Below are 24,053 nucleotides of genomic sequence, written 5' to 3' on the forward strand. Positions count from 1 at the left end.
TTATTTTTCCCCCTCTTTGTTTTGGTTCTCCCACGGCACTGGATCATTTTCCTCCGCATTAGATCCAGTCTCCCTCATGTGCCAGAACTGCTCCAGATCAGGCAAGACGATCCCATCTTTGAGACTCTCTGTGTCTACTTCTCTCTCTCCTCCTTGCTCTGGCTGGGGCTCAGCCTCTCTGCTGGGACCCTGGCTGGAGGTTGATCGATTGTTCTTCTCCCCCCGCAGCTGGAACGAAGTCTCCGGTCTGGGGCGAGGAGACTGGAGACAAGTAGGGTTGTGAGGTCCGGGTTTGTTCTTGGTAGGACGATGTTTGCGCAGGGTGAGGCGCCTCCAGAGCCCCCTGTAGCCCTCTCTGAACTCCTCGGAGAGGGAGAGGACGATTAGAGGGTTCACCAGGGACAGGGAGAAGGTGAGCAGCTGAGCAGAAAGGGTCAGAAGAGGGGGAAGAGAGGAGACGAGAGGCTTAGCTCCTGCAATTTCCTTTTCTGCTATATGACGCTCCCAAACCCACTCCACCCACTGTGGAAGCCAGAGAATAGCCATGGCCATGGTCAGGCTGAACAGCATCAAGGTAAGCTTCCTGGACCTTATCTGTGTGCGCAGGTTCTGAGACTTACTGGAGCGCCGCTGGCACTGGCTGTAAGCCCTCCAGAAATACATCAGGGCAAAGCTGAGGGGTGCACAGTAGACTCCCAGGGGGTAAGCTTTGACGTACACAGCCATGAAGTCCCGGGCTTCAGGAGGAACCACCATCACACACACCAGTCCACGAGCTTCTCTCTGGAGCGTGGCAAACAGCCAGTGAGGGATGGTGACGGAGCAAGCGGACAGCCAGATGAAGAAGAACACCACCAGGATGGAGCCCAGGTGGATGCTCACCTGCTTGTTGGGGTTGGAGACGTAGCGGTAGCAGGCTTTGGCCATGATGGCAACCGTGAAGCTCTTGGCTGCCATGCAGGACTGGAGGAACCAGTCGGCCGTCTTGCAGACAACCCAGCCCAGAGTCCAGGAGGCTTTGGAGTAGACCGCAGCCCTGAAAGGCACCGCGAACAGCAGCACCAGCCCGTCGGCAAACATCAAGTTGAAGACCAGGGAGTTGATGAGAGATAGTTTGCCCCTGTGAGCGCTGGAGAACAAGATGACCATCGCAGTGAGGTTACAAGCCGCACCCAAGAAACAGATGACTCCTAGAATGGCCGGCATCAGGACCCTCAGCTCCCCGGGGTCCAGGTGTGGGTACAAGCCACGCTCATTGAAGGACCACTTGTCTATAGAGCTGTTCACAAGTGTTGCATTGTTCCCACTCAACTTATCCATCTTTCCCAAAAAGATGGGGAGATGATGTAAGAAGAAACACTAGGAAAAGTTCAAGCCTGCCAGGAGAAGAAGAAAAAAGGTTCTGGGAAGAAGGAGAAAATGCTAAAAAGAATGATTTAATATGTTAAGCAATGGTACCACTCTAAATCTAAACCTGATTGAATAACTGCATCAGAGAGAACTATCGATTGCCGATCAATAATCACAGTGGAGCTCCTGTCTGTCCCAGGGTTTATCCTGAGACGCAATGATGCAGCTTCTGCCGCTGGTTATAAAGATGCAGTTTGATTGACAGCTGCTGTCCCCAGCTGACGAAATGTGCGTCGACTACTGCCTCACGGGGCCAATTAGAAAAACTCTGCATAATGTGCACAGTAGGACACAGGAATGTATGGGATAGCTAATTTACAGTTTTCTTATACTAATGCTTGACTGCTGATGTTTTTGATATAGCCCAATGGCCTTTAAAAATGTGTTCATGGTCTATAACATCTGAAGCATCCACCAGCAATCTAGATGGATTCGGTCAATTGTGTATGTTACATGTTGGATTTCTGCTCCTATAATGGTAAATGACATAATATGAATAATCTAAACATTTAAGAAAATTGTCAATTTGGCTCTTGATTTGAAATGAACCACCGACTGTGTCCAGTGGAGGAAAATCATGTTTCATCCAGACTGCTTTTATATGTCTAACTCCATCCACACGAGGGCCCTCTTGCACCACAAGCAGCAATGAATCATTTGAAGTACATTCAGCATTATAAACAGAGGAGGTCCAGGGCTTTCATCTTGCACATCTTCATTCTTTTTTTTATTCAAAGAAAGTCCATTAAGCATAAAGACTGCATGGTAATTAATTGCATTTCATTACATTCTGAGCTATAAAAGTTTTTTCAATTAGAAGTGTCACAAAGGAGGTTGTTTAGAAGACATTACTGTTTAAAGGAATCACACTTAATAATTCCCTGATTTCACAGAGTTCATTTAGACCTTTGACTGCTTTTCTTTATGGGAGTTGGCTCTTAAAAACTAATCTGAGACAAATGAAGATCTCCCGACTGATCAGAGCTTAGTGCTGAAAAACAAACCTGCTACTGTTCCACGTTACCAATCTTTAACAAGAGGAGGAACGTGGACAGACAAATATTTTACTTGCATTGTGCTTCAGATGATCTGTAGATGTTCAAAATATCTATGTGCAGGCTGTCGGGTCCATCAGATTAAGATCCAACGCATGCAAAAAGAGCTACGCTAGCATTATGTTACCCAATGAACTTTAATAAATCATCATAAAAAATGGACAGTTCTACAATCCACAGATCATTTTCAGTACAATCCAAATAAGTTAAAAACGGGGCGAGGTGGTTTTTTTCAAACAGGGCATTTGCAAAACAATTATTTGTTGTGTCTTTGTCATGTCTTTTGCAAACGGCTGACATCAGACTGACTGCAATGTGATAAGAGCAACAATAACTTTGTACATATCACAGCGTCCTCCCCTGAAGAACAAGCATGTAGCCGGTGCTATGATGTCATCGCTTCTAGCTCTTTTTTCCATTTGGAAAACTCCGAAGAGCTATTTTGTTTTGTTCTTGATGGAGAAAGACAGAAATAAAAATCCTAAATTAACATTTCATTTGAAACATTCACACTCCTGCCTTGTACTCAATCCCCACCACCCTCCCGCCCCTACTACATCAACCCCCCCACATACCAAAAGAAGGCACCACAGCTTCTAAACAGACTCATTGACCGAGCGAAGGACTCAATAAAACAACAGCATTAAATAAAACCATTGACACACCCTGGAAGGGCTTCATTCACATTACAGACTACAGCAGTCTCACCAGGGAGACACAGAATTGGTACTAGAAGGACTGACCATGTTGTGTCCAAAGCAGAGAGAACTCTCGGTATCTGGGGTCAGAGATTTACAACCTCGCTCTCTTTTGTAAGAATTGTGCAGCAGGTTGCACTGTCCGCCACAGTTAGAGGCCGCAGGGTTGTTCACATGCACTGCAGCATGAGCAGAATGAAAGAGAGGGGGCACTGTTGCTACATGACAATGAGCCACCATCATGTAAGCTAGGTTTCTGTCTGTGTGCTCTTCTTAAAGTTCAGTGTAACCCCTTCCTCCAGGGTTCCTCCGGAGGGCTGCTACATCACGTAATTCATGCAGCAATCCTCTTGTTGCACGGGATTCACTTCTCCAGGTGTCCGCATGGCTAAATAAATTAAATAAGAAGTCCATTTGAAGAATGAAAGTCCATTCTCAAATTCGACAAATCTTTTTTTTTTTTCTAACGCTGTATCCAGATTGTATCAAATTCCCAAAATAAAACAGCGTCCATATTTCAGTCCCTGGATACTGATCGCTGCACATCTTCAGCAAAATTCAAGACTGGCAGCAACAAGTCATAGGGAGAAGAGGGGAAGGATGCAGATTAGGGCTCCATCTTTCTCTTCCTCCAACCCTAGCTCTCCCTGCAGCCCCCTCATGTGAAGGGGTGAGGGGTCAGCAGAGGCAGATCGCCCCTTTAGTTGACCTTGTCTTGGAAGATGTACAGGTTGTTGGTGGCCGCTACAGCGATGATGTTCTCATGGGGGTGCCACGTAGTGTGGAGGATCTTCTTGCTGAAGTCAAGGCTGTCTACACTGATCTCATCCTTACGCCGCTTCCCACCCACACACACCTGGAGGACAACAGTAGAGATGAAGAGGCGTTAATATTCGATTGTGCATACATTAACATATTTCAGTGATGTTAAAGCTGCATTGTTAATATCACCTTATAGAGTAGATATAGTTATTTCATTAGCAGTTGTCTATTTGCACACCCTGGAGACATGTAGCAAAATAACCATTCATTTAGAGTCATGTGTCCAACCCAAAATGAACCACCATATTAACTTTTAGCTCTGTTATAGTCTCTAACCCCTGATGCTAAATGTTTTGTCTTTAGATGCTAAATTCTACACCAAGTTATTTAGCTATAGTTGCTAACTTTGTCTGTATGCTGTTTTTTGCTAGCAGAAACTACGTATATACAACACATATGGTAATCGTCATGAATCACAACACAATCACGACACTTTCTCCACTGTCTTCTACTTTAAAAAAAAGTTTTCCAGCTGCCTCTGGATATCAGTTAACCTGTATTCATGATTTGTGCTTTACCTTGCGAGGCTTGAGAATGGCTCTGGGTTTGCTGTTCTCCCTGGACGCCTCCAGTGTGACGTCACGTTTAGTGTTCCGGTCGAACATTCGGAAGAAGTTGTTGTAGGAGCCGGTCATAATGACACTGAAGAGGAGAAGAGAGATTGTGCATTTATTATTGAGATAAACTAATGGATGGATGGATGGATGGATAAGAAGTGAATCGTACCTGTCTGATCCATTCCAGACGCACTCAAACTTGTCGAAGATGCAGTCATTCTCATACAGAGAGCAAAGTTTGCCACGTAAGTAGTCGTGAACCTGAAAAATAAAAATAAAAACATGAACATCTGAAGATCTTAGATCCACCAACGACCTAAGTTCCTCACATCGCCATAAACGGCTCTACCATATGCTCTACTTTCAATAATCCCTTTCAGACCTGGTGACCCTTGCTAAGACCCTAGCTAGCAGGTGGAGGCGCTGCTGGAATTGAATGGGGAATCCCTTGAGCCCGGCTGATGGCGTTATCAATCATGACCTGCCCTAAGATGGCTTCCCATGATCAGACAGTGTGGATCTGACCCCAGTGACCACACAGTGGGAGGTTATGCCCTTCAGGTTGCATCAGCAGCGGCACTATCTGTCTTTTTACCGACAGTCAGCTCAATAAGCCCGCCTGGGGTAATCGCTGAAGATGACAGTTACAGATTGGCAGGGGGACAGTGAAACAGGATTATGTTGAGCGATTAGTCTGAAATCAATACGTTTTGATTTGATCTTGACATTATTTAGGATTTTTCTCGCCGCCTTCGAACTAACAGGCTCATAAAAGCAAGATGAAAGCTTACCTGGTACGTCTCTAGTGGTTTGTTCTCCATTTGAAGGTCCCACACTTTGACAGTGAGGTAGTCCCTTGTCATCAGGTAGCGGCCGTTATGGCTGAACTTCACGTCAGAAATGGACGAGATGATTTCAGAGAAAAAGGAGCGAGTGGAGGGATCCTCAGGCTCCTCAAAGTCTTGGAGAGAAAAACAAAAAGCAGTTATCTTCTGACGGAGAAAAACACATTTTACACCATGGGAGGTCGCTGCCTAAAAAGGATGTTCTTCCTCCTGCAGGTCTTTTAATCATTCGCATTGAGAGAAAAAAAACAAGGCAGATTTAGTTTGGGTGGTGGGGGCCGTCATTAGCAAACGATAACAGCCACAACAATGCTTTGGTGCGGGGTTTGCCGCAGCAGCTGCATCTCTTCATGGTATTATTTCTGTGTGTGTTTAGGGAGAGAGTGGTGGGTCAGCATGCTGGGTAAATATTGGTTATGATTCATATTGATTCTGGCAGCTGCTGATCTGTGTGCAGGCCAACACGCTGGGGATAAGAGCCAGGCATTCCATCGTTAGCTGTCAAGTTATTGTTCCTCCTCCTCCTTTCCTCCCACCCTTCCTCCCCTCTCTACTCTCCATCTCTCCAAAAAATGCCCCCTCTCCTCCTCCTCAGCTGAGGCCCGGAGAATAGCTCTGTGATGTGTCAATGGGGAGTCTAACAAGGGATGCGGCACGAGAGATGAAAAATGGGGGGGATGAGGAAGGGATAAGGAAAACAAATCAATGTCAAAGTGCTGGGCCCATTTTGGCCCCACTGGATTTGTGTGTGTGTCAGTGAAGGAGCTTAGGGTGTGTGCAATATGTGCATGTATATATGCATGTATATGTGCGTCCCTGCCCTTCCTCCCTTTCCCACTGCAGGGGTGTATAATAGGGTCCCTGGGGAGTGGGCATGGGGGCTGCTGGGTCTCCCTCTCTGTGTCCTGGGGCTCTGCGCTTTGGCAATCCTCCCCTATACATCTAACCATCCTCAATCTGACAGACACCAGCAGCAGGTATGGGAGGGGATACAGTATGATTGTGTTTTTTTATGTACAAGGTTAAGGAAGTATTGTGCATGTGAGTGTGTGTCAAGGGACAGAATGTGTGTGTGTGCATGCGTGGGAGGGAAATATCGCTCCGAGCCATACACTGTTCATGCAGGGAGACAGTATGACCTGTCCCAAGGCTAAAGAGAGCACCTGCCTGCTCTGTGAGTGTGTGTGTGTGTGTGAGCAATGCGTCTGTCAAGTGATCACACGTATATTTCAATATGAAACAGCACTAAATGCCACAACTTAAAATGTACACTTAAATGCAAACCTTTTGGGCATATATTATACCTATTCCGCCCCAAAATAAATGATCATGTTGAATTCTACAGGCCATGTTAGCGCATGAATGAACACATCAATATGTCTGAGGAAATGACTGGCATTATCGAACAACAAGGTGTGTCCATGAGGGACTAATGCGATTGCTCTTAAGCTATTGATTTTGCATCGAAAATGTCAATGTATTCATTATTCATTTGGCCCACGCGAATGCATGAGATGTTAGGCTTTAGAGAAGGCCGTTCATTGTTTGAAACACACAATGAGAATTATTGATGGGTTATCAACCCCTTCATATGAAGCAGAGGGAACACCACACAAAGGCAGAGCTGAAGCGAATACATTCAATGTGAATTTGTGAAAATGGTCTCTTGGTTTCCCACCTCTGTCTTTTGTGTTTTGATCATGTATTTAAAAACAACACACGTTCTTTTTCTGACCTTCCATTCTGCTTGAAGCTATAACATATTAATAATAATAAACACCATTTTCTTTGTGATATTGAGGTCCATTTCTTGTGTCGTTTATATGAATTTAAAGATTGTGATATCCAAGAAAAGGAAAATGACATTCTACAATAAACCTCAAATTACACAAACTGGGTTCCTAATGTCTTTAGACTGAATAATGACATTTGACTGTTTAAAGGGGGAAAGTCAGTTATAGTCATTAAAGGGAGTCATTGATTCAGTTTAATTCAATACAATACGACCAGTTATTCAAGCAAGGGGAATTGTATGCAGAAGGAGGAATAAAGAAATGATAAAGAACAAATAAAAGAATCACCCAATGCCTCTCGTTTTACGGCCTTCTTTTGGTGGCTAATGAGGCACCATGGAACATAAACAATGCATGATGCTTGGCATAAAAACTGGAATATTTTCACTTGAAAGAAAATCTATAAAGAGATGAGTTGGCTCTTTGTCGTTACCCTGCTTGTACTCACATTTGCAATGTTTGTCACAGAGCGCGGCCTCTCTCATGTCACAGAGGCGTATCGAGCCCTTGCTGCTGCTGTAGGCGAAGGTGTGACACTGCTGGGGATGAAACTCTGCAGAGGTGATCACCTCCGTCAGCTCCTCCATGTTGGCTGGCTTTATGTCAACAATGTCTGAGAGACAGGCGTTAAGGAACAACTAAAACATTCAGACAGCTTCCTCTAGCATTCAGACAAGACTGTGAAGGCTACACTCTGACTAATGCTATACTGTTTTGAATTCAAGCCCTGAAAAAATGACACATTTCCTGTACCAACAGAGTGAAATAACAGGGTCACCCCTTTTTTCTCCCACATTTTAGTCCCTAAGAAGACGTGAAGAAGAGGATACTGAAGCTGCGGTCGGTGATCTCCAGGTTCCACAGGTTCACCCTGAGGTCGTCGGTGGAGATGTACGTCTGATAGTCGGAGTTGACAGAGATGGAGTTGATGTGGTACATGTGAGCGTTGCTGAATACTCGCCTGGCCGTAGCTTCCACCATCAAGTCCATGGGCTGCAGCACCGGCACCTATGGGTGAAGACAGGTCAGTTTAAAACTGGAAAACTGGAAAAAATGACAGAAATTACTCGGAAATCTGTGATTGGTTTCATTCCTCAAAGCTGTTTTAGATAGGTATATATGGGGGGATGTAGATGCACTTGGTTGCTTGTGTGTGTGTGTGTGTGTGTGTGTGTGTGTGTGTGTGTGTGTGTGTGTGTGTGTGTGTGTGTGTGTGTGTGTGTGTGTGTGTGTGTGTGTGTGTGTGTGTGTGTGTGTGTGTGTGTGTACGATCCATAACTAGATGACTCCAGGGATTCATATGACATTTACTCCACAAATCTTAATGAAACAGAGACAGTGACTGAGGGGCTCAGGGGCTGTTTGATATCAGCTTTCTACACGGCTACTCTGAGATTACTCACGCACCCCCCCTCCCCCCCCTCCTCCTCTCCTCTCTCATGTTAGTGATGAAGAAATCACTTCTGTGTTGCTGTTTGTGCGTGAGGAAAGGCGAAAAAAGAGGGAAAGCGAAAGAGGTAAAAAGAGAGATGGCCCGAGGGCATCGCTAGACCCTGCTGAGGAATGATAACTGAACTCTGCAGAATTAAGACGAGATACACACACACACACACACACACACACACACACACACACACACACACACACACACACACACACACACACACACACACACACACACACACACACACACACACACACACACACACACACACACACACACACACACACACACACATACGCAGTGCTGCTCGGTCTTCAAAGACAGCCAGCACCGGTCTGCATGCAGCCCCCCGTTGGCCAGATAAAACCCAGACAAAGAGAGTAGGGAGGGGAGCAAGAGAGGAGAACAAATCGACTGCTTCTTCCCTTTTCCTCCCGTCTGTTTCTGGCACTGACAGAGAGACATGGCAGCCCAGCAGGCCGCTGTATCTCCATGGGTGTCACTTCATTTCCATGTCTTTCACCGGCCGTCCAGAGAGACACAGACCGTATTAACCCATAACCCCCAACACTGACAGTTACACGCTTCAGCTTGCTCTCGCACCTTCATAATGACCAAATACATTCTCTTCCTTATAGTATATAAAACAGAAGAATTAAAAATAAGATAATTCTGCTTTAAAAAGGCACAAATACTCTTAGAAGTCTATTTACAACATCATTTTTAGTCAGTTTCCTAGTTTAAAGCAGTTAAAATGTGTTTTACAAATACGGAAGCATAGACTTTGCATGATACAATAAAGAGCATTTATCCTCAGAATTAAGGCTACATTTCGGAATGATTTTTGGAAATTCATCATTTCCCCCACTTCTTTCTACCCCCCCCCCCCCCCCCCCCCCCAATGAGCAGATTTCACACCCTCTAAACAGGATTGCCACAGGCCCCGGCCTGTCCTCCAGGTTGCTATGATCCCCTGGCCAGCCAGACAAAGAAGGACAGACACGCTGAACACAGCACTAATCTACTATGGCAGACACACACACACACACACATTTCACGTACACGCACACTGTCCTATGTGCCTGCCTGCTTTGTGACGAAATGAAAGAGGTAGTGGAGTGATAAGAATGAGAGGGAGAGTGGAGTGAGGTGGAGACAGAGAGGATGATCCCTTCACGGTTTTCACCTCAGTGCTCATATCGATCACTCATTCTCACTTTCTACTACCACTCCAAGTTTAAAAAGGTCCAACGATTGTGTTTGCTGGTGGTATAAATCAGCCGAACGCTATCATGCTTTACTGGAAAAACTGTGTCAACTTTGACGAATAAAGTACAGACATAGTATGCATTTCTATCAAGTAGCATTAAAGGCTATCATAGCATAATGAGTGAAGGTTACGTTATCAGTTATTCTGTGCTGTACACATTCAGACTTTAGACGTGCAAACTGAGGATAGACTTTGGTCAGAGACAACATTTAAGCAGAAACAGACAGTTGTTTTGGAAACGGCTAGCCTGGCTTTCTCCAAATGTAACACCCCTACCAGCTCCTCCGTGGTTCACTAATTAGTACATTACATGCAAGTTGTCTTTCAAGCCTGTCACATGTTTATTTGTGAGCTTCAAAGGAGCTGTTAGGTTGAAGTTGTTACATTTATTGTAACAACAACCTAACCTAACCTAACCTTGGCTCTAGCTTTGTACTTAACTAAATTACTGTATAAACATTAAAGAGGTAACAATTTCTCATCAAGAAGGCATACAAGCACATTTTCCCAATGTTAAAAATCACCATATGATTGGTTTTGAGGATAGTACAATTACAAAGGTATGGCCTTGCTACATGTAGAAGACAAAAGATAGGTTAGATAATAATAAAATATTGTGGTGCAATATGATACGTTTATTTTCCTCTGCTTAGTAATATTCTTAAATTAAGCGTGTTGTCTGATCTGAGGTCGAAGTTGATATTGTGGTGCATTTTGGGGATTTAAATGGTCAACTTGCATTAGGTATTCAGAAAGTTGGCATATTTACTTAAAGGAAATGTAAATGCAGTCGTATGAGACTGTAGCTCGAAATGTTTTGTTTGGAATTCTCTGGAATTGTCCCTGTCTTAAGATCATATTTGACTCTGAGCCAAATTGAAAGTTTTACACACCAGCAAGACAAGACCCAGGGCTGTTAACCTGACTCCATGTGACATTCAGGTGTTTGGGGTGATAGTTTCCTGTGACACTCTTACCCGTAGCGAGGTGATGGTCGACGGGTCTCTGATCCGACCGTCGTCATCCTTCAGGTTGTAGCCCTCCGGACGCTTGTCTCTCTCGCTGATCTTCCACAGCTTCACCGTCTTGTCTGGGATGGATACATCACACAAACACCAACAGGGAGACACACAGAAACACAAAATACAGTCATATCACAGCTCACTACAGTGAATCTCAAATACAAGATGGATGCGGGGGGTGGGGCGTCCAATCTGGCGTGTAGCTGGGCAGCAGCCAGCGGGAATGATGAATTGCTCCTCCTGTTTACATTTTGATGTCACAGATATCAATCTACATGTGGACTACATTTCCCTTCAGCAGTGTACACTCCCCATGAAAAAGCCATCTGGGCACTTTTCATTTCAGTCTCACACAGACACCAGTTACATCCCATCTTCTCGGCTAGTGAGGGGGATGGTGGCAGCAGTCAGGTTGTTGCCACTTCTTTTTTTAATTTCCGCTGTGAGTATTGGTGTCGGAGCAGCGAGGCCATCGCCACAGGATCCTCCACCATCTGCTCCAGCCACCTCTAGCGCTTCTGTAGCAGCCATGCATGAAGCCCACAATCTGCAAGACGTCTCTCTGCTGATGTGTGTGAGCTAGCGTGCATGTATGGTGGAACATGCTTTGATATGTGTGTATGTGTGTGTGTGTGGGTGTGTTCCTGGTGTGGCAGCCATGCATGAAGTTCTCAATCTGAAACGCTTCTGCTGGTGGCACTTGCTCAGCCAAGCGGAAAACCAATACATTCGCACAGACAGTCAAAAAGACATTTTGATGTGATATTAATAACGTCTCCTCATAAATCAAGTGTATATCTGACCATTCAGCAGAGTGAGGAATGAATCATGGCTTTACTCGACACCATTATTGAGTAACAATAACACTCTGGCCACATTTAAACACACTCTCATCATGACTGATGAATGGTCTATTTAACCACTTTGCCATGCTGCTACAGTAGAGGGGCCGCCTCAGCTAACTGACTGACCGTTGGTGGAGAGCAGGAAGTAGGCGGCGTTCTGCTGTGGAAGCCATTTGATCTTGTTGATCTTCTCCTCAATCTCCAAGCTCTTCAGGTAGTCAAACTCCGGCTCGTGGCTCTGGAATGTGCTGTAAACATTGTACTCCCCTCGACGCTGGGGCTGGCTCTTACTCTGCAAGAAGAGAAACATAGTGAGAGGACGGTTCATTGGCTGTTAACTGCAGATGATTCAATATTGATATTGGTGTAAATGTTCATTGTATTCCATTAAATCTCCCCTAAAGTATCTTCAATGTGAGATGTTCTATTTTTAGCCATGCTAGTGGCTGTAAATTGGTCCTATGACTTCTCATCTTGAGCCATTATTTGGTCATATTTGGCTAATGATTACTTGTTTATGATCACATGACCTGCACAACTGATGACCTTTTTCTTAGCCTCTGTTTCAATTTGTGTTTAGTTTTAACTAGCACATTTTGGCATTGTCAACATTGTACATGCTAACCATCAGCCTGTTAGCTGTTAGCATTGTTTTACTATTAGTTATTTGTTTTAGCACTCCATAGCAGCTACACTGTGGATTACATCAGTCTATTTCAATATCTATATTTGTATGGCTTCTCCTTGACATGAAACTTGTAGAGGTACTTTGCACCATCTGCTATTTCTTTGTAATTCAGAATAAATGTAGTCGATATCATTGGTGACCTTGGCATCTTACCTCTGAATCAGAATTAATCTTAGTGGTTTTAAAAAATGTTTCTCCATTTAACATAAGTTTATAATAATGGCCCCACCTAAGCTTCTTAGCGATCACAGCCATTTTTGTTGTTCATGGTTTTAAGATATTCTGAACTTTCCAGCTAGCAATATTTTTTCAAATACACCTTTTTTTCCCCAGCTAGTTATTTAAAAGCTAACAATACAAGTTTAATATTCCAATGCTGTCAAATCCTCTCAGCGGAAGGGCGGGATAATTAGTGTTGCATTGTTGGCATTTCCTACCTCCTGCTCCCTCTGGAAGACAACCACTCTGCCTCCTTTATCCCCGGTGGCCAACAGCTCCCCCGATGAGTTAAACTCAACCGTTGAGATAATGTCAGCTGCAACACAGGAAGCAAAGCAGAGAGGGGGAGAAAATGTCAGTATGGACGGCATGCACAAAGCTGTCAAGGTATCAGTCGGACAGAAACAAAGAGCTTTCAGATAGATCTGGTAGAGTGACTTCTAGAAAAAAGGGAAATCTCTTGACAAACCCACAGAGGACTCTTCGGCACAGATACCCTGGTTTGGTGAAATATGGGTTAGGAGAAGCCATTGATTGAGTCACTGCATGATATCAACTAATTCAGCCCCTTGTCTGACTGAAGTGAGCCAATCTGTGTCATTTAATTGTACTCCTGCTTTTTTTAAGGGCACTAATAACGCCATTCACTCTCTCCTCCCGGTTGCAAGACCCCGTGCTGCTCAGGGACTCTCCTGCTCCTTCATTAAAAAACCTCAGTCATACACCTTTAAAACATGACCTTTTAGCACTTAATATATGTCCATGCATGTGTAGCACACTGTTTTAATGTTCAATCTATGCAGTGCATCAACAGGGTGACAAAAACACACAAGAGCAGTAAGATACATTTGCTTCATCGCCAACATCTCTCAGTGTCTCTTTGCATAGCTACAGTTCCAACACAAGTAAATAACAGACACCTACCCTTAAGGTAGCTCTCATATATCTGCCTTGATTTCGGAGAGGCTAATGGTGACTGTAATTATTATACAGCCCTGGGCTAAAAAGTAATATGCATAATATGTCTGTCACACACACACACAAAGACACACACCACAGCAGAGGCTAGTCCTCTGTTTAACAGTGACAATAATATTAGACAGAAAGAGAAAGAGAAAGAGAAGCTTGTTGTTTTGTGCCCCCCCCCCCCCCCTACGCCCTCTGTGGACCTGCTACTGGCGGAGCGCTGAACAGGAGAGGCGAACGTTGCTATGGAGACCGTTTCCATCTCTAGCGGCAGTCGGAGGGGTGTGTGTGTGTGTGTGTGTGTGTGTGTGTGTGTGTGTGTGTGTGTGTGTGTGTGTGTGTGTGTGTGTGTGTGTGTGTGTGTGTGTGTGCCAATAGCTCTCATACTTAGTTGCTGATGCTAGCTGTAATTCAGCAGACAGAGAGAGTGCTGCAATAGAGTGAAAAGCTGCTACTGCATCTGGGGGAGTGAGTGCCGTTTCAATGCAGCACACAACTTCAGACAATGGAGTCCCTGTAGACGGGCTCATCCCTGCACATAGAGCTGCTGTGCATTGTGGGAATGACTAAGCGCCATGTCTTCCACTGCATGTGTGCGTGTCCTCCTCTGGTTTCATTTAATTGTTGACGACACCGGAGGGATTCTTATGCCCATGTGTTGATAATGACATGAGGTGGGGGCACCGATCCTAATCATATTCGAATCAGAAAACTAATTAACGTTTCGCAGACAAGACCCACTCTGACCTAATTACAGCCTGGGAGTACCCCACCGACACGAAATATCGTCGAAGCATAGACCCTCGCAAGTGCAAAAAAACAGCCCTGTTTCTGAATCTGCATGCACAGAGATGTGAATTGCAACCCCCCAGCACTCACACACTCACACACTCCCACACACACAACTGTGTATTCCCAAACACCATCAGGCCAAGGCCGCCGGTGTGAATCGAATTGAATCGGCTTAGCAGTCAGCATTCTTGAATCAAAGCTTTTCTCTCTCCCTGGTTTTGTCCTCCCTGTACTTTTTCCACTCTTTCTCCTCTCTTCTCCCCTCATCATTAACCCATTAAGTCACTGAGGAGTAACAGTAATTGATGGGTGCCATTTTAACGAGTTTACACACGGATACATCCTTCAATCATCTCACTGAATGGAGAACCGTGGCGAGGCAGTGAAGCGGAAACTCCGAGTAACGTGATGGAATGCTTCCCGAAATGAGTTTTTCCTCATGCAAATGAATTCAAACACGAAACAACTGCAATTTATTCAACCTCAGCTACTGATGAAACCGTGTTACAACGGCAACATACAGTGTGTTCAAACAAACTTTCATTACAGAGAACAAACTGCTTTGCAGCGGAGTCGCAGGTGGGCGGGGTCTCTGTCACGATTTCCGCGTGCACCAGATCAACATCAGCAGGTTCAAGGTGGACTTGAATTAGCATTAGGCTGATCAAATGTGTACTTACACACACTGCCTCATACACACACAGCTTCATCAGCAGACCCTAACCAGATGAAGCCCATAAATCCTGTGGCCAGCCAGGTCTGACGCAGACAGGTCAGCGCTTCTTGATGCTTCGGAGGGATGCTCGAGATAACACACATCCATCACCGGTAATAACACAGACAAGCCTGCTGGCCTGCTGCTGTGATGTGTGAGTATAACTGTGTACGTAAGGCTGACAAAACACAGGCCGTTATCTGTTTCTATTCACCGATCTGAACCTCAATAACCTCCCTTCAGCATGCAATATAGAATTGGGACGTTCCAATTGGATGGAAACATAGATATGCATTGATTCTGGAATGAAAAGCGTGCACGAGGTACCAGAAACTCAGGGCGGGGAACGGGGATATTGGATGTATTTATAGACGCCTGGCAAGCACCATCCATCCCGCATAACAGAAAGGGCCGCTAAAAGAAAAAGAGGGGGGGAGTCTGGCAAGTAAGTAGGTCAATAAAAGATCGTACAGTGAGACTCGTCGGCGCAGACTACAGCAAAGACAAAAATAGGAGTACCCTGGCTAACATCTAGACAACATGTAATCTTTTCAGGAGTGGAAAAAAAGTAAAGCAAACAAACTGAGTTGATCCTGTGGTATTGGACGGCTGTGCAAGACAAACAGACCCAAAATGATACATTGGAAAGCTAGTTGCGTAAGTGACGTGCAATAATTCCAGGTAGAGGGAGGGACGTGAGCAACATGGTGTCGTGTAAATGCTTTGTTAGCCATTGATGTGGAGAGGAGAGGATTACAGCACTTGTGCTGAGCTGCTTGCGTCAATGGATCAGGACGGGGGATAATTCACGTCCCTTCTCGTACTCTCTTTCACACGACACTCTTGTTTTTTCAAATCAACAATACGTATCAATCTTCACTTTTCGATCCGGGAACCACATACCCGCATGTTTCATACATTTGAATAGGCAGCTGATAACGGCTTCACTTCACACAAGCAACAATGGAGATCAATCGAAATGTTGAATAAACCCTGCTACCTGCTGGTCCGGTGCCCAGCCGTTTAATTAAGGCTTTATTAGGCTTTATTAACAGCACACAAAGAGACAGAGCACAATGCAGCTCTCTTCATCTGAAGAGCATGATTCTTTGTAAGATCTGGAGTGAACAAGCTAATTAACCTGGTTTCTCCAGGATCAGCCTCTTGAGAATCAGACATAATGTGTGTGTGGGTGTGTGTGGGTGTGTTTTCTTTCTCCCTTTTGTACTTGTACGTATGCTATCTTTTCTGTATCCCCCTGTCCGGGTAGTAGAGGGTGAAATGGGCGAGACGTGTTACTGCTTCATTTTTCACACTTCATTAACACTTTGCCGTGACTACAGACACGACCCCGGACAGCGTGCAACGAGAAGAAGAAGTGGTGAAAAGCAGTGAAAACAGCGATCGATTCCTGCATGCTCCAACATGAACACCAAGAGGGATCATTTAAGATGCTTGTTATTTGGTATTCTCTCAGAAATTCAAGATGCAGGAGGGGGGGATGGTGGGGAAGCAGGGGTGCATGGAATTATAATCCACCAAAACAAAAGCTGCCTCTCTATCCGTCTGTGTTGCTCCAGTGCAATCCCTTTCATCTTCTTGTTTTCAACACATCAAACATTCGACGGTTGCTGTACACACTAAAATCCTGTGTATACAGTAACCTTATCACCGAAACATGAAATATTCTGAGGGACGATGCTTCCTGGACAGGACACAGGAATTAGCTATCAAAACTTACAAATGTATCCCATTATAAAGTCCAGAAAGGTCAAACACTGCTTACCCTTCAGGCTAGCAGTACTCTGGAAGACTCACCTACACTACATGTATCACCGTGACGCCTCAAATGAACTGGAAGCCAGTTGAGGAAAAAGGATATTTTTTGTAATCGTCTTACAGTAGCAACGCCATGGGTATTCTTTAATAAATTCTCATTAAATTTTCATGGAGCTGCAGACTTAATAAGAAGCTAATCAGGGGATGAAAGCAGCTGCTGAATAAGGAGTGTGACTCGCCCCAACTTCACAGCTTGCCATTAAGCGCCCGCCACCCCCACACCAGCCCCCATACACACACACGTAGACATTATCTTTCTTGCGCTCTACGTGGCGAGGCGGGGTTCTGCGTTTTGAGTGTTTCGTATTGAATAATGTATAGGACCTGGGGGTATGGTGGGCTAAGTCTTTTTTATGCCGGGGTCCTAAAGTGTGGCCCCAGGCCGTTTGCATTGGCACAGGCAACCATAGTCGGTGCTGCTCTCTCATCAGCAGCTGCAATAAAGGCTGTAAGCTGTGTGTTACAGGACTGCATCAGTATTCAGCGGGGCTAGAGGGGTCACATCACACACAAGCTTGTACTCGCATCAGACAGAGGCAAAGCAGAAAGAGAGAAAAATAGGAGACAGAGGGGGCAGGGGAGAGAAGGTGGAAGGGATTACATGTCCTACCAATAGATCTTTAGGTCATTGTTCCGGTAGCTAAATTGTAAAGGACCAGAAATCAATACCAAGGCAGACATTAGGTTAGGTCCTGCCTCACAGCAAGGAAGCTATTTAAATGTTCACACCCTGGGTGGTGTTGGGCTATTTGACAATTTCCTCCATTATAGGAACATCCAAGGTGCATATTATGAAAATTAACTCAGAACCATGTTGTAGGAGCGTCACAGTCCATTGACTCCACACACAGTGATATACACAGCTGCAGTGAGACATGCCATCCATTCTATCACCATTAGCAATGTGTCATCTGCAAGCGAACGGTGAATGCAAATCAGACAGTAATGTCATTTGTAATCTTTCACCTAGACAACAACGATGTCTTAGGGAACTTTGCAATGTATGCACAAAATGTGATTTAGGGTCTCTCCATCAAAACAAACACATCATTTAGTGCTGCTTTCAAGTGGCGCAACATTATCAGAGTTTGTTATTGTAGTCTACTCCTCCCGTTTGCATTAATTTATTGTTCACTCAGGTGTTTTTTACCTGGAGCAGAGTTATCCGAGGATCCGAGGTTGCCCTGTTGGCTTTCCTTTCTATTTAATATCTATTTAGCCTTTTATCTGCACTCTACCTTTGCTGCTGTAATGGCCTAAATGTGCGCGTTGGACGAATAAAGTATTTCAGATTTTTGTTTGTAAATCGGTATTTCTCCGTCACAGTTTGGCGGACATTGGATGGAGTGGTTGCAAGCTAACTGCTAGCCTTGACGTAGTTTATTTCACTGATAATCTAAGATACACACTTCCAATGAATACTTTATTTATGTCAATGTACGAATTCTGGCAGTCAACTTGCTGGTACATTTGGAAAAGCAACCGAATAAAAGAGATTGTTACCTCCTTAGGTTTGGATATTGTTACATTTGGTATAATGGAGGTACACAACTCAAAATTATATGTAACATGGTTCTGGTCTAGTGATTTTAGACATTTGAATGCGGAACTGTTATATTATATCTTTATGCTTGAGAATAATTTAAATGAACAAGTATGAACGACCAGTACAGCTTTACTCACAGCGTGTACACGTTATGTAGTCGACACAGCGGGTCAATGTATCCGCCCACAGACCCACTGAGGCGTGGGATTGGTGCAAACCAAAGGTCAGCGCGGGTGACATCATTAAAATGTGACATCATTTTAGTGTCCTGCTGCTGTGGGCAAGCGCGGCCTGAGGGGAATCCCTACCAGCTCGCCGACACTCATCAGAGACCTGCCTATGTATGTGTGAGTGTGTGTGTCCATCTGTGTGTGTGTGTGTGTGTGTGTGTGTGTGTGTGTGTGTGTGTGTGTGTGTGTGTGTGTGTGTGTGTGTGTGTGTGTGTGTGTGTGTGTGTGTGTGTGGTCTGAATGGGCCAAACCTGAAGGAACATGTGCAGTTTTGTGAATTTATGAGGACGGGCAATAGACCCAGACACCGGCCCTATGATCTTTGGCTTCAGACTGACTTCATACCACTTAGGAGACAAGAAACGAGCGAGTGAATGGGCACGCGCACACACACACACACACACACTCATTCATGGTATATGAGGTGTGACCATCAGTGATAAATTACACCAATAAAATATAACAAAAGTAGACGTTTGTTGTTTGAAAAGCGCAGATGGGCCACAGACCAGACAGTGCTTTGCTTTCAGAGACAGGTTTTACACCCTGGGTAACTCGTGCACGTTCCCCTGATCAAATGAATGAAACAGATCGAGACAGGAAGAAGCTGCAAGAGGAAGATCCCCTACTGTTTTTCATCTCAGCACACACATCAAACAAAGATATCCATCACACCCACACTCCCACCCCACTCCACTTCTTCTCGCTGTAAACCAGTGACTGTGTGTTTAGCATTGACAGGGAATCATCTGTAGGAGCAGGAGAGTAAATGATGATGATCAGCCATGTTGAAATGAAGGGGGGAAAAACACATTGAGGAAAGCAGCAGGAGAAACGGTGAGAAGGAGACTCTCTGCTTTATGGGCTTTGACTTTGTCTCTCCTCCAACCTGCAGTGGCATCTGTAACCTGACCTGGTGGCAAATGGAAGACGCTCTTGTGGCTCGGACCCTCCCTGCAGCTACACACACCCTCCACCATCCCATATACAGCCCCAATACCCCTTTATGACATTCTATCAAATTCTGAAGATAAGTTGTGCGATTTGCTATTTGGTTGTTAAATACCGGGATGCTCCTTTAAATAAATAAAAATATATATATTTTATAGAGGTTCTATTTTACACCTTGGTGTAAATGGGTATTGCAATGAATATAGTACTGCAGGCAGGGACTATCTTTGAACTGACTTCAACCTGAAATATAAATACCACTCAATGCACTAATATATAATATATTATAAATAATATAGAAATATCTATACAATGCCTTGTTATCAATTATTTGTTAAATAACTGCATTATTAAAGAGAATAAAATAGACATCCTCATGGAAGTAAATGTATACTTTGAGTTATTATGTGTTAAAAATAAGTATTGATGTGTAATGTGATACATTTAGAGTCAATGTACATTACAGCATTGCAGGATGACATTAAAGATGTTCAGTTTGCAATTAAAGCTTACTGATATTACCACAGCAGTTAACTTTCATAACCGATATGAATAATAAAATGAAGTGAATGTGGAACAAGGTGGTAATAAGATTAATGAAAGCGTTTCCACTTTAAATCAATGGTTAATGTTGATCAATGATCTAAGCAGATGGGGGAGAGGTGGAGCTGATTGGTGGAACATAAGGGAACTACTTCCCATCAATTAGATAACAGGCTGATCATTGAAGGGCTGATTGGTGGTCAATGAGAAGGAAACACACACACACGTGCAGAAGCAGCATTTAGGCTGAAGACTACAAAAGCTATTGTTTGCAGATCCAATTATGATCATGTACAGTAGAACTGCTTTGCATGTGTGTTTAAAAGAGACATCCACATTTCAATACACTGCCTCTAAAAATGAGGGCCCCTTCTCTGTGCAATTATTTCAATAAGTGAACATTGAATGAAAAAAAAACAACCATCAATTCAATCATTTTAAACTGCATTACATGTTTACTTCATACACTCCAGACTAAAGCTTTGCAGGAGGCTTTATCCCATTGCTTCCCATGGTCCAAACAGATTACAGCCCTGATTCCCCATGGTCAGGATGATCATCTTAAAATAGCAGGCATGATGGGAAGCCACCTCATCATCTCATGCTCAGCTACAAGCTCCATGTTTATGACAAATGACTGGAATATTCCTTTAATTCCCCTATAGTTTATAGGGTGTTGGGGTTATTAAATGCTCTTTAAATCGCATTTACACACGTTGTGGGCCAAACAGCATCACTATAGCCTGATATGATATATTTATTTGATCACTTAGGCTATTTATATTTTTTAACAGATATTTTTCGGATTTCTTTAAGATTCCCATGCAGTGACTTTGGTTTGATGTGATATTTGCACCCCTCTAGCAACAGCCTCAGGTTATTTCCTATGCAGGTAAAGCAGTTTAAATTAAATAATGTTTCCTTTCATCGGTTTAAATACCTTCGGTTGCATAGTTGTGCTCGCGAAGGAAGCTGTTGTTGATTTTCCGGGTGTCACTCTCTTCCTCCATTGATAAATCGGCTGTTTCGGGATCCTGAACGCGGCAGACCTGCTCCCATCATGCCCGGTACCGTCAGCAGGCGGGCTGTGGGACCAGCGGGGGGGCTGTCATGGCTCCAGATCTCCGGTGTAATCAACACAATCACGATCAAATCCCTGTGATGATGGTGGTGGTCGTGATGGTGGTGACGATGTACGGGCAGGTCCTGTCCACACCTCAGGGCGCATCCAACCGCGACGCAGTGACAGTGCCGATTCCAACACTGGATTAATTACCTTAATTATATTAGCTCGTTATCCTCCGCTTGAGACACGTAGGCCTATGTCTCTCCAGGAATACAATAAAATAGCCTATGATCAAATTCACCACAGATCGCCTGTGGAGCTGGTTAAAAAAAAGATATGAAATGTCTTGTTGAAGGTGCAGCAGCGCACTCCGTAAACCTCTTGTGGAGGATTTGAGTTTAGGCAGGCGAGATTTGCCCCCTCCCAGTGCCAGCGGGGCGGGCGGGATTATGCGTCAACAAGCTTGCTCCGATCACTTCTCCGTTTCCATGTCAGGCTCTCAGCTTCCAGAGTTGCACCTTTCGCCTTTCCGTATCCTAAAAATCCTGCAGGGTCTCCTCTCTCATTCATTCACCGGCCCCTCAGCTGACTCACTGTGCGGGATAGCACAGAGCACTGCCGTGCTGTATTACCCACCGAGGAGGGCCCCTCCCATCTTTAAAAACCACAAGCAGCAAATGTAACGCTCACAGGAAACACCAACAGAGGAAGAGATCATATTCTGATGACCACCTACAATGTGTGTGCATGTAAATCAGACAGTTTGATTATTGTTTCAACACCCTGCACTGCATCGCCATCTATCCCTCCATCTTCATCCTGCTTGCCTGCTGCAGAGGCATCTATCACAGCAGATTGAGCATACTTTATGTGCTTCCCTTAGTGCAGCTATTCACCAAGAGAGCACAACAGATGCTTTATGAGATGAGTTAAATGCTATAGGAAGTGCATGACAGGGCACATTTGGTCCGAACACTTGAGAAATGGGCGTGAAGTTCAGATTCAGAGAAATCGGTGCTGAGAAGGACACAAAAGGAGCGCGACGGAGAGAGAGGGATGAGTCGAGGAAGAGAGAAGACCGGAGAGCCACAGAGAGGGCAGAAGAAAATGAAAAATCCCAGACGCTGATTAATTAGATTAGTAGGGCCGCCGTCTGCGCCTCTTTCTGGAAAGCTCTCATTTCCATGCTGAGTTTTAATAACAGAACAAGACCTTCTACTGGTCAAACCGTAAGCTTTGATGAGTGTGTGTGTGTGTCTCAGATGTGTGGCTGCAGTGCATCGCTGCCCTTATCTACTCACTTTACCCTAAATCTCTCAAGCTCCACAAAGGGACTGGGTATCTCCCCGGCACGAGCCTCAACACACACACACACACACACACACACACACACACACACACACACACACACACACACACACACACACACACACACACACACACACACACACACACACACACACACACACACACACACACACACACACACACACACACACACACACTCACACACTCACAGCAGCGGCAATAAAGAGATTGTGGAGCCCCCTCTCCTAAATGCATTAACTCTCTAATCCATGGGACCATTTGCACATCCAATCCTCTGCTCCTGTACTAATGGGTATCTGGCTGTGAGGGTGGCAGGCTGCTCGTGGCAGGAAAACAGGGCCTTCCTACACATGCTATTTAACACCCCATCACCCTCCAACCTCCATCTCCCCATCAGAATACATTACAGGACGCTATCCATGCGGGGGGATAATGAAGGTTGCCGGAGCGTCTGCGAGGGCCCGTGGTTCACATGCTTTAGTATTTACAGTCCTCTGCTCCCTTAATGAAATCTGCAGAGGAACTCTGTCATCCTTGACCCTCTCAGATCTGACTGAGTGGTCAGCGATGCTTCCCATCTCTATCAATATTTAAACAGGCTCCACGAGCACAAAAGACACACACATTGTTCCTCTTCCACAAAAGACTAGGCTAAGTTACAGCCGAGCAGCAAGACGGGATGAAATTGAAATGCTATCGATGAAACAATGGGTTTAGCAGAATGAAGCCGCATGGATGAGAGGTTCAGGTTTGTCAGATTGTGTTGGGAGGCTAAGGTGGTGGGGGTGGGGGGTTATGAGGAGGAGAGACAGACAGATGAAGGGCAGGGTTGGCAGTTAAAGGCACCGAGATATTTGACTGTATAATGAGTGGTGAATGCTGCTCGGAGCCAGAGCCTGGGATCAATGCTGCCGCTCTAATAACATTCACCATCTCGCTCCTTGCCTCTCCCATTCCTGGTGCATATATGCCAATCTTCTCCCCCCTTAACCCCCCCCTATCAAGTCTGAATGTGACCACACTGGCTCCTGTGCAGATGGAAAGCAACAACCCTGACTGGAAACCAGTACGACTCTTAAATTGCTGCTGTCATGTAACCTTCAAGTGATCCCAGGATCGATTTTAGTCTGAGATCCTTTACTCGAAATGCCTCAAGTTTGTGCACCCAATGGCTCATGTATTGCTCCCTTCCTCTACCTCCAACTACTTGTTCTCCTCTGCTGGCGCACTTCTCTCGCTCATTACATCCCATCTCTCACTCCACTGGGTAGGAGACCGGTGACGGCGCGTCTACGGCCCAGCTGCTGCGTGTCAGACTTGCAGGAAATGCTCGGGGGGCCACCAGGATTGGAGAGCGTGTCCTCAATTCTCCTCTGTCGTATGGACAAAGTGGGTTAAATTAGGCTAC

At 44.9% G+C, this 24,053-nt stretch overlaps 2 protein-coding genes across 3 annotated transcripts in view; both read right to left on the reverse strand.

Moving 5' to 3' along the window:
* On the reverse strand, positions 1-1,320 carry gpr151 (G protein-coupled receptor 151). The gene has a single exon (XM_034121093.1). It carries the CDS (start codon positions 1,318-1,320, stop codon positions 1-3), a length of 1,320 nt encoding a protein of 439 aa, XP_033976984.1.
* A 795-nt stretch (positions 1,321-2,115) lies between these two features.
* The window catches only part of ppp2r2ba (protein phosphatase 2, regulatory subunit B, beta a), a 41,701-nt gene continuing 19,763 nt past the window's right edge, over positions 2,116-24,053 (reverse strand). Inside the window, exons 1-10 of one of the 2 annotated variants that reach the window (XM_034121209.1) lie at positions 21,191-21,884; positions 12,887-12,984; positions 11,888-12,053; positions 10,872-10,984; positions 8,011-8,188; positions 7,629-7,793; positions 5,334-5,503; positions 4,712-4,803; positions 4,504-4,627; positions 3,864-4,019 (exon numbers count right to left, since the gene is read on the reverse strand). In XM_034121209.1, the coding sequence (XP_033977100.1) occupies positions 3,864-4,019; positions 4,504-4,627; positions 4,712-4,803; positions 5,334-5,503; positions 7,629-7,793; positions 8,011-8,188; positions 10,872-10,984; positions 11,888-12,053; positions 12,887-12,984; positions 21,191-21,260 (1,332 nt within the window). In that variant the 5' untranslated portion in view covers positions 21,261-21,884. Of the gene's footprint in view, positions 4,020-4,503; positions 4,628-4,711; positions 4,804-5,333; positions 5,504-7,628; positions 7,794-8,010; positions 8,189-10,871; positions 10,985-11,887; positions 12,054-12,886; positions 12,985-21,190; positions 21,885-24,053 lie in introns of those variants that run through there. The other variant, XM_034121208.1, reaches the window with a different exon arrangement.

The sequence above is a fragment of the Trematomus bernacchii genome, unplaced genomic scaffold, assembly GCF_902827165.1.
Source record: "Trematomus bernacchii unplaced genomic scaffold, fTreBer1.1, whole genome shotgun sequence".
NCBI classification, from domain to species: domain Eukaryota; kingdom Metazoa; phylum Chordata; class Actinopteri; order Perciformes; family Nototheniidae; genus Trematomus; species Trematomus bernacchii.

Excerpts from the sequence above, each read along its gene's own strand:
- gpr151 (XM_034121093.1), bottom strand. The coding sequence starts at position 1,320 with ATGGATAAGTTGAGTGGGAACAATGCAACACTTGTGAACAGCTCTATA.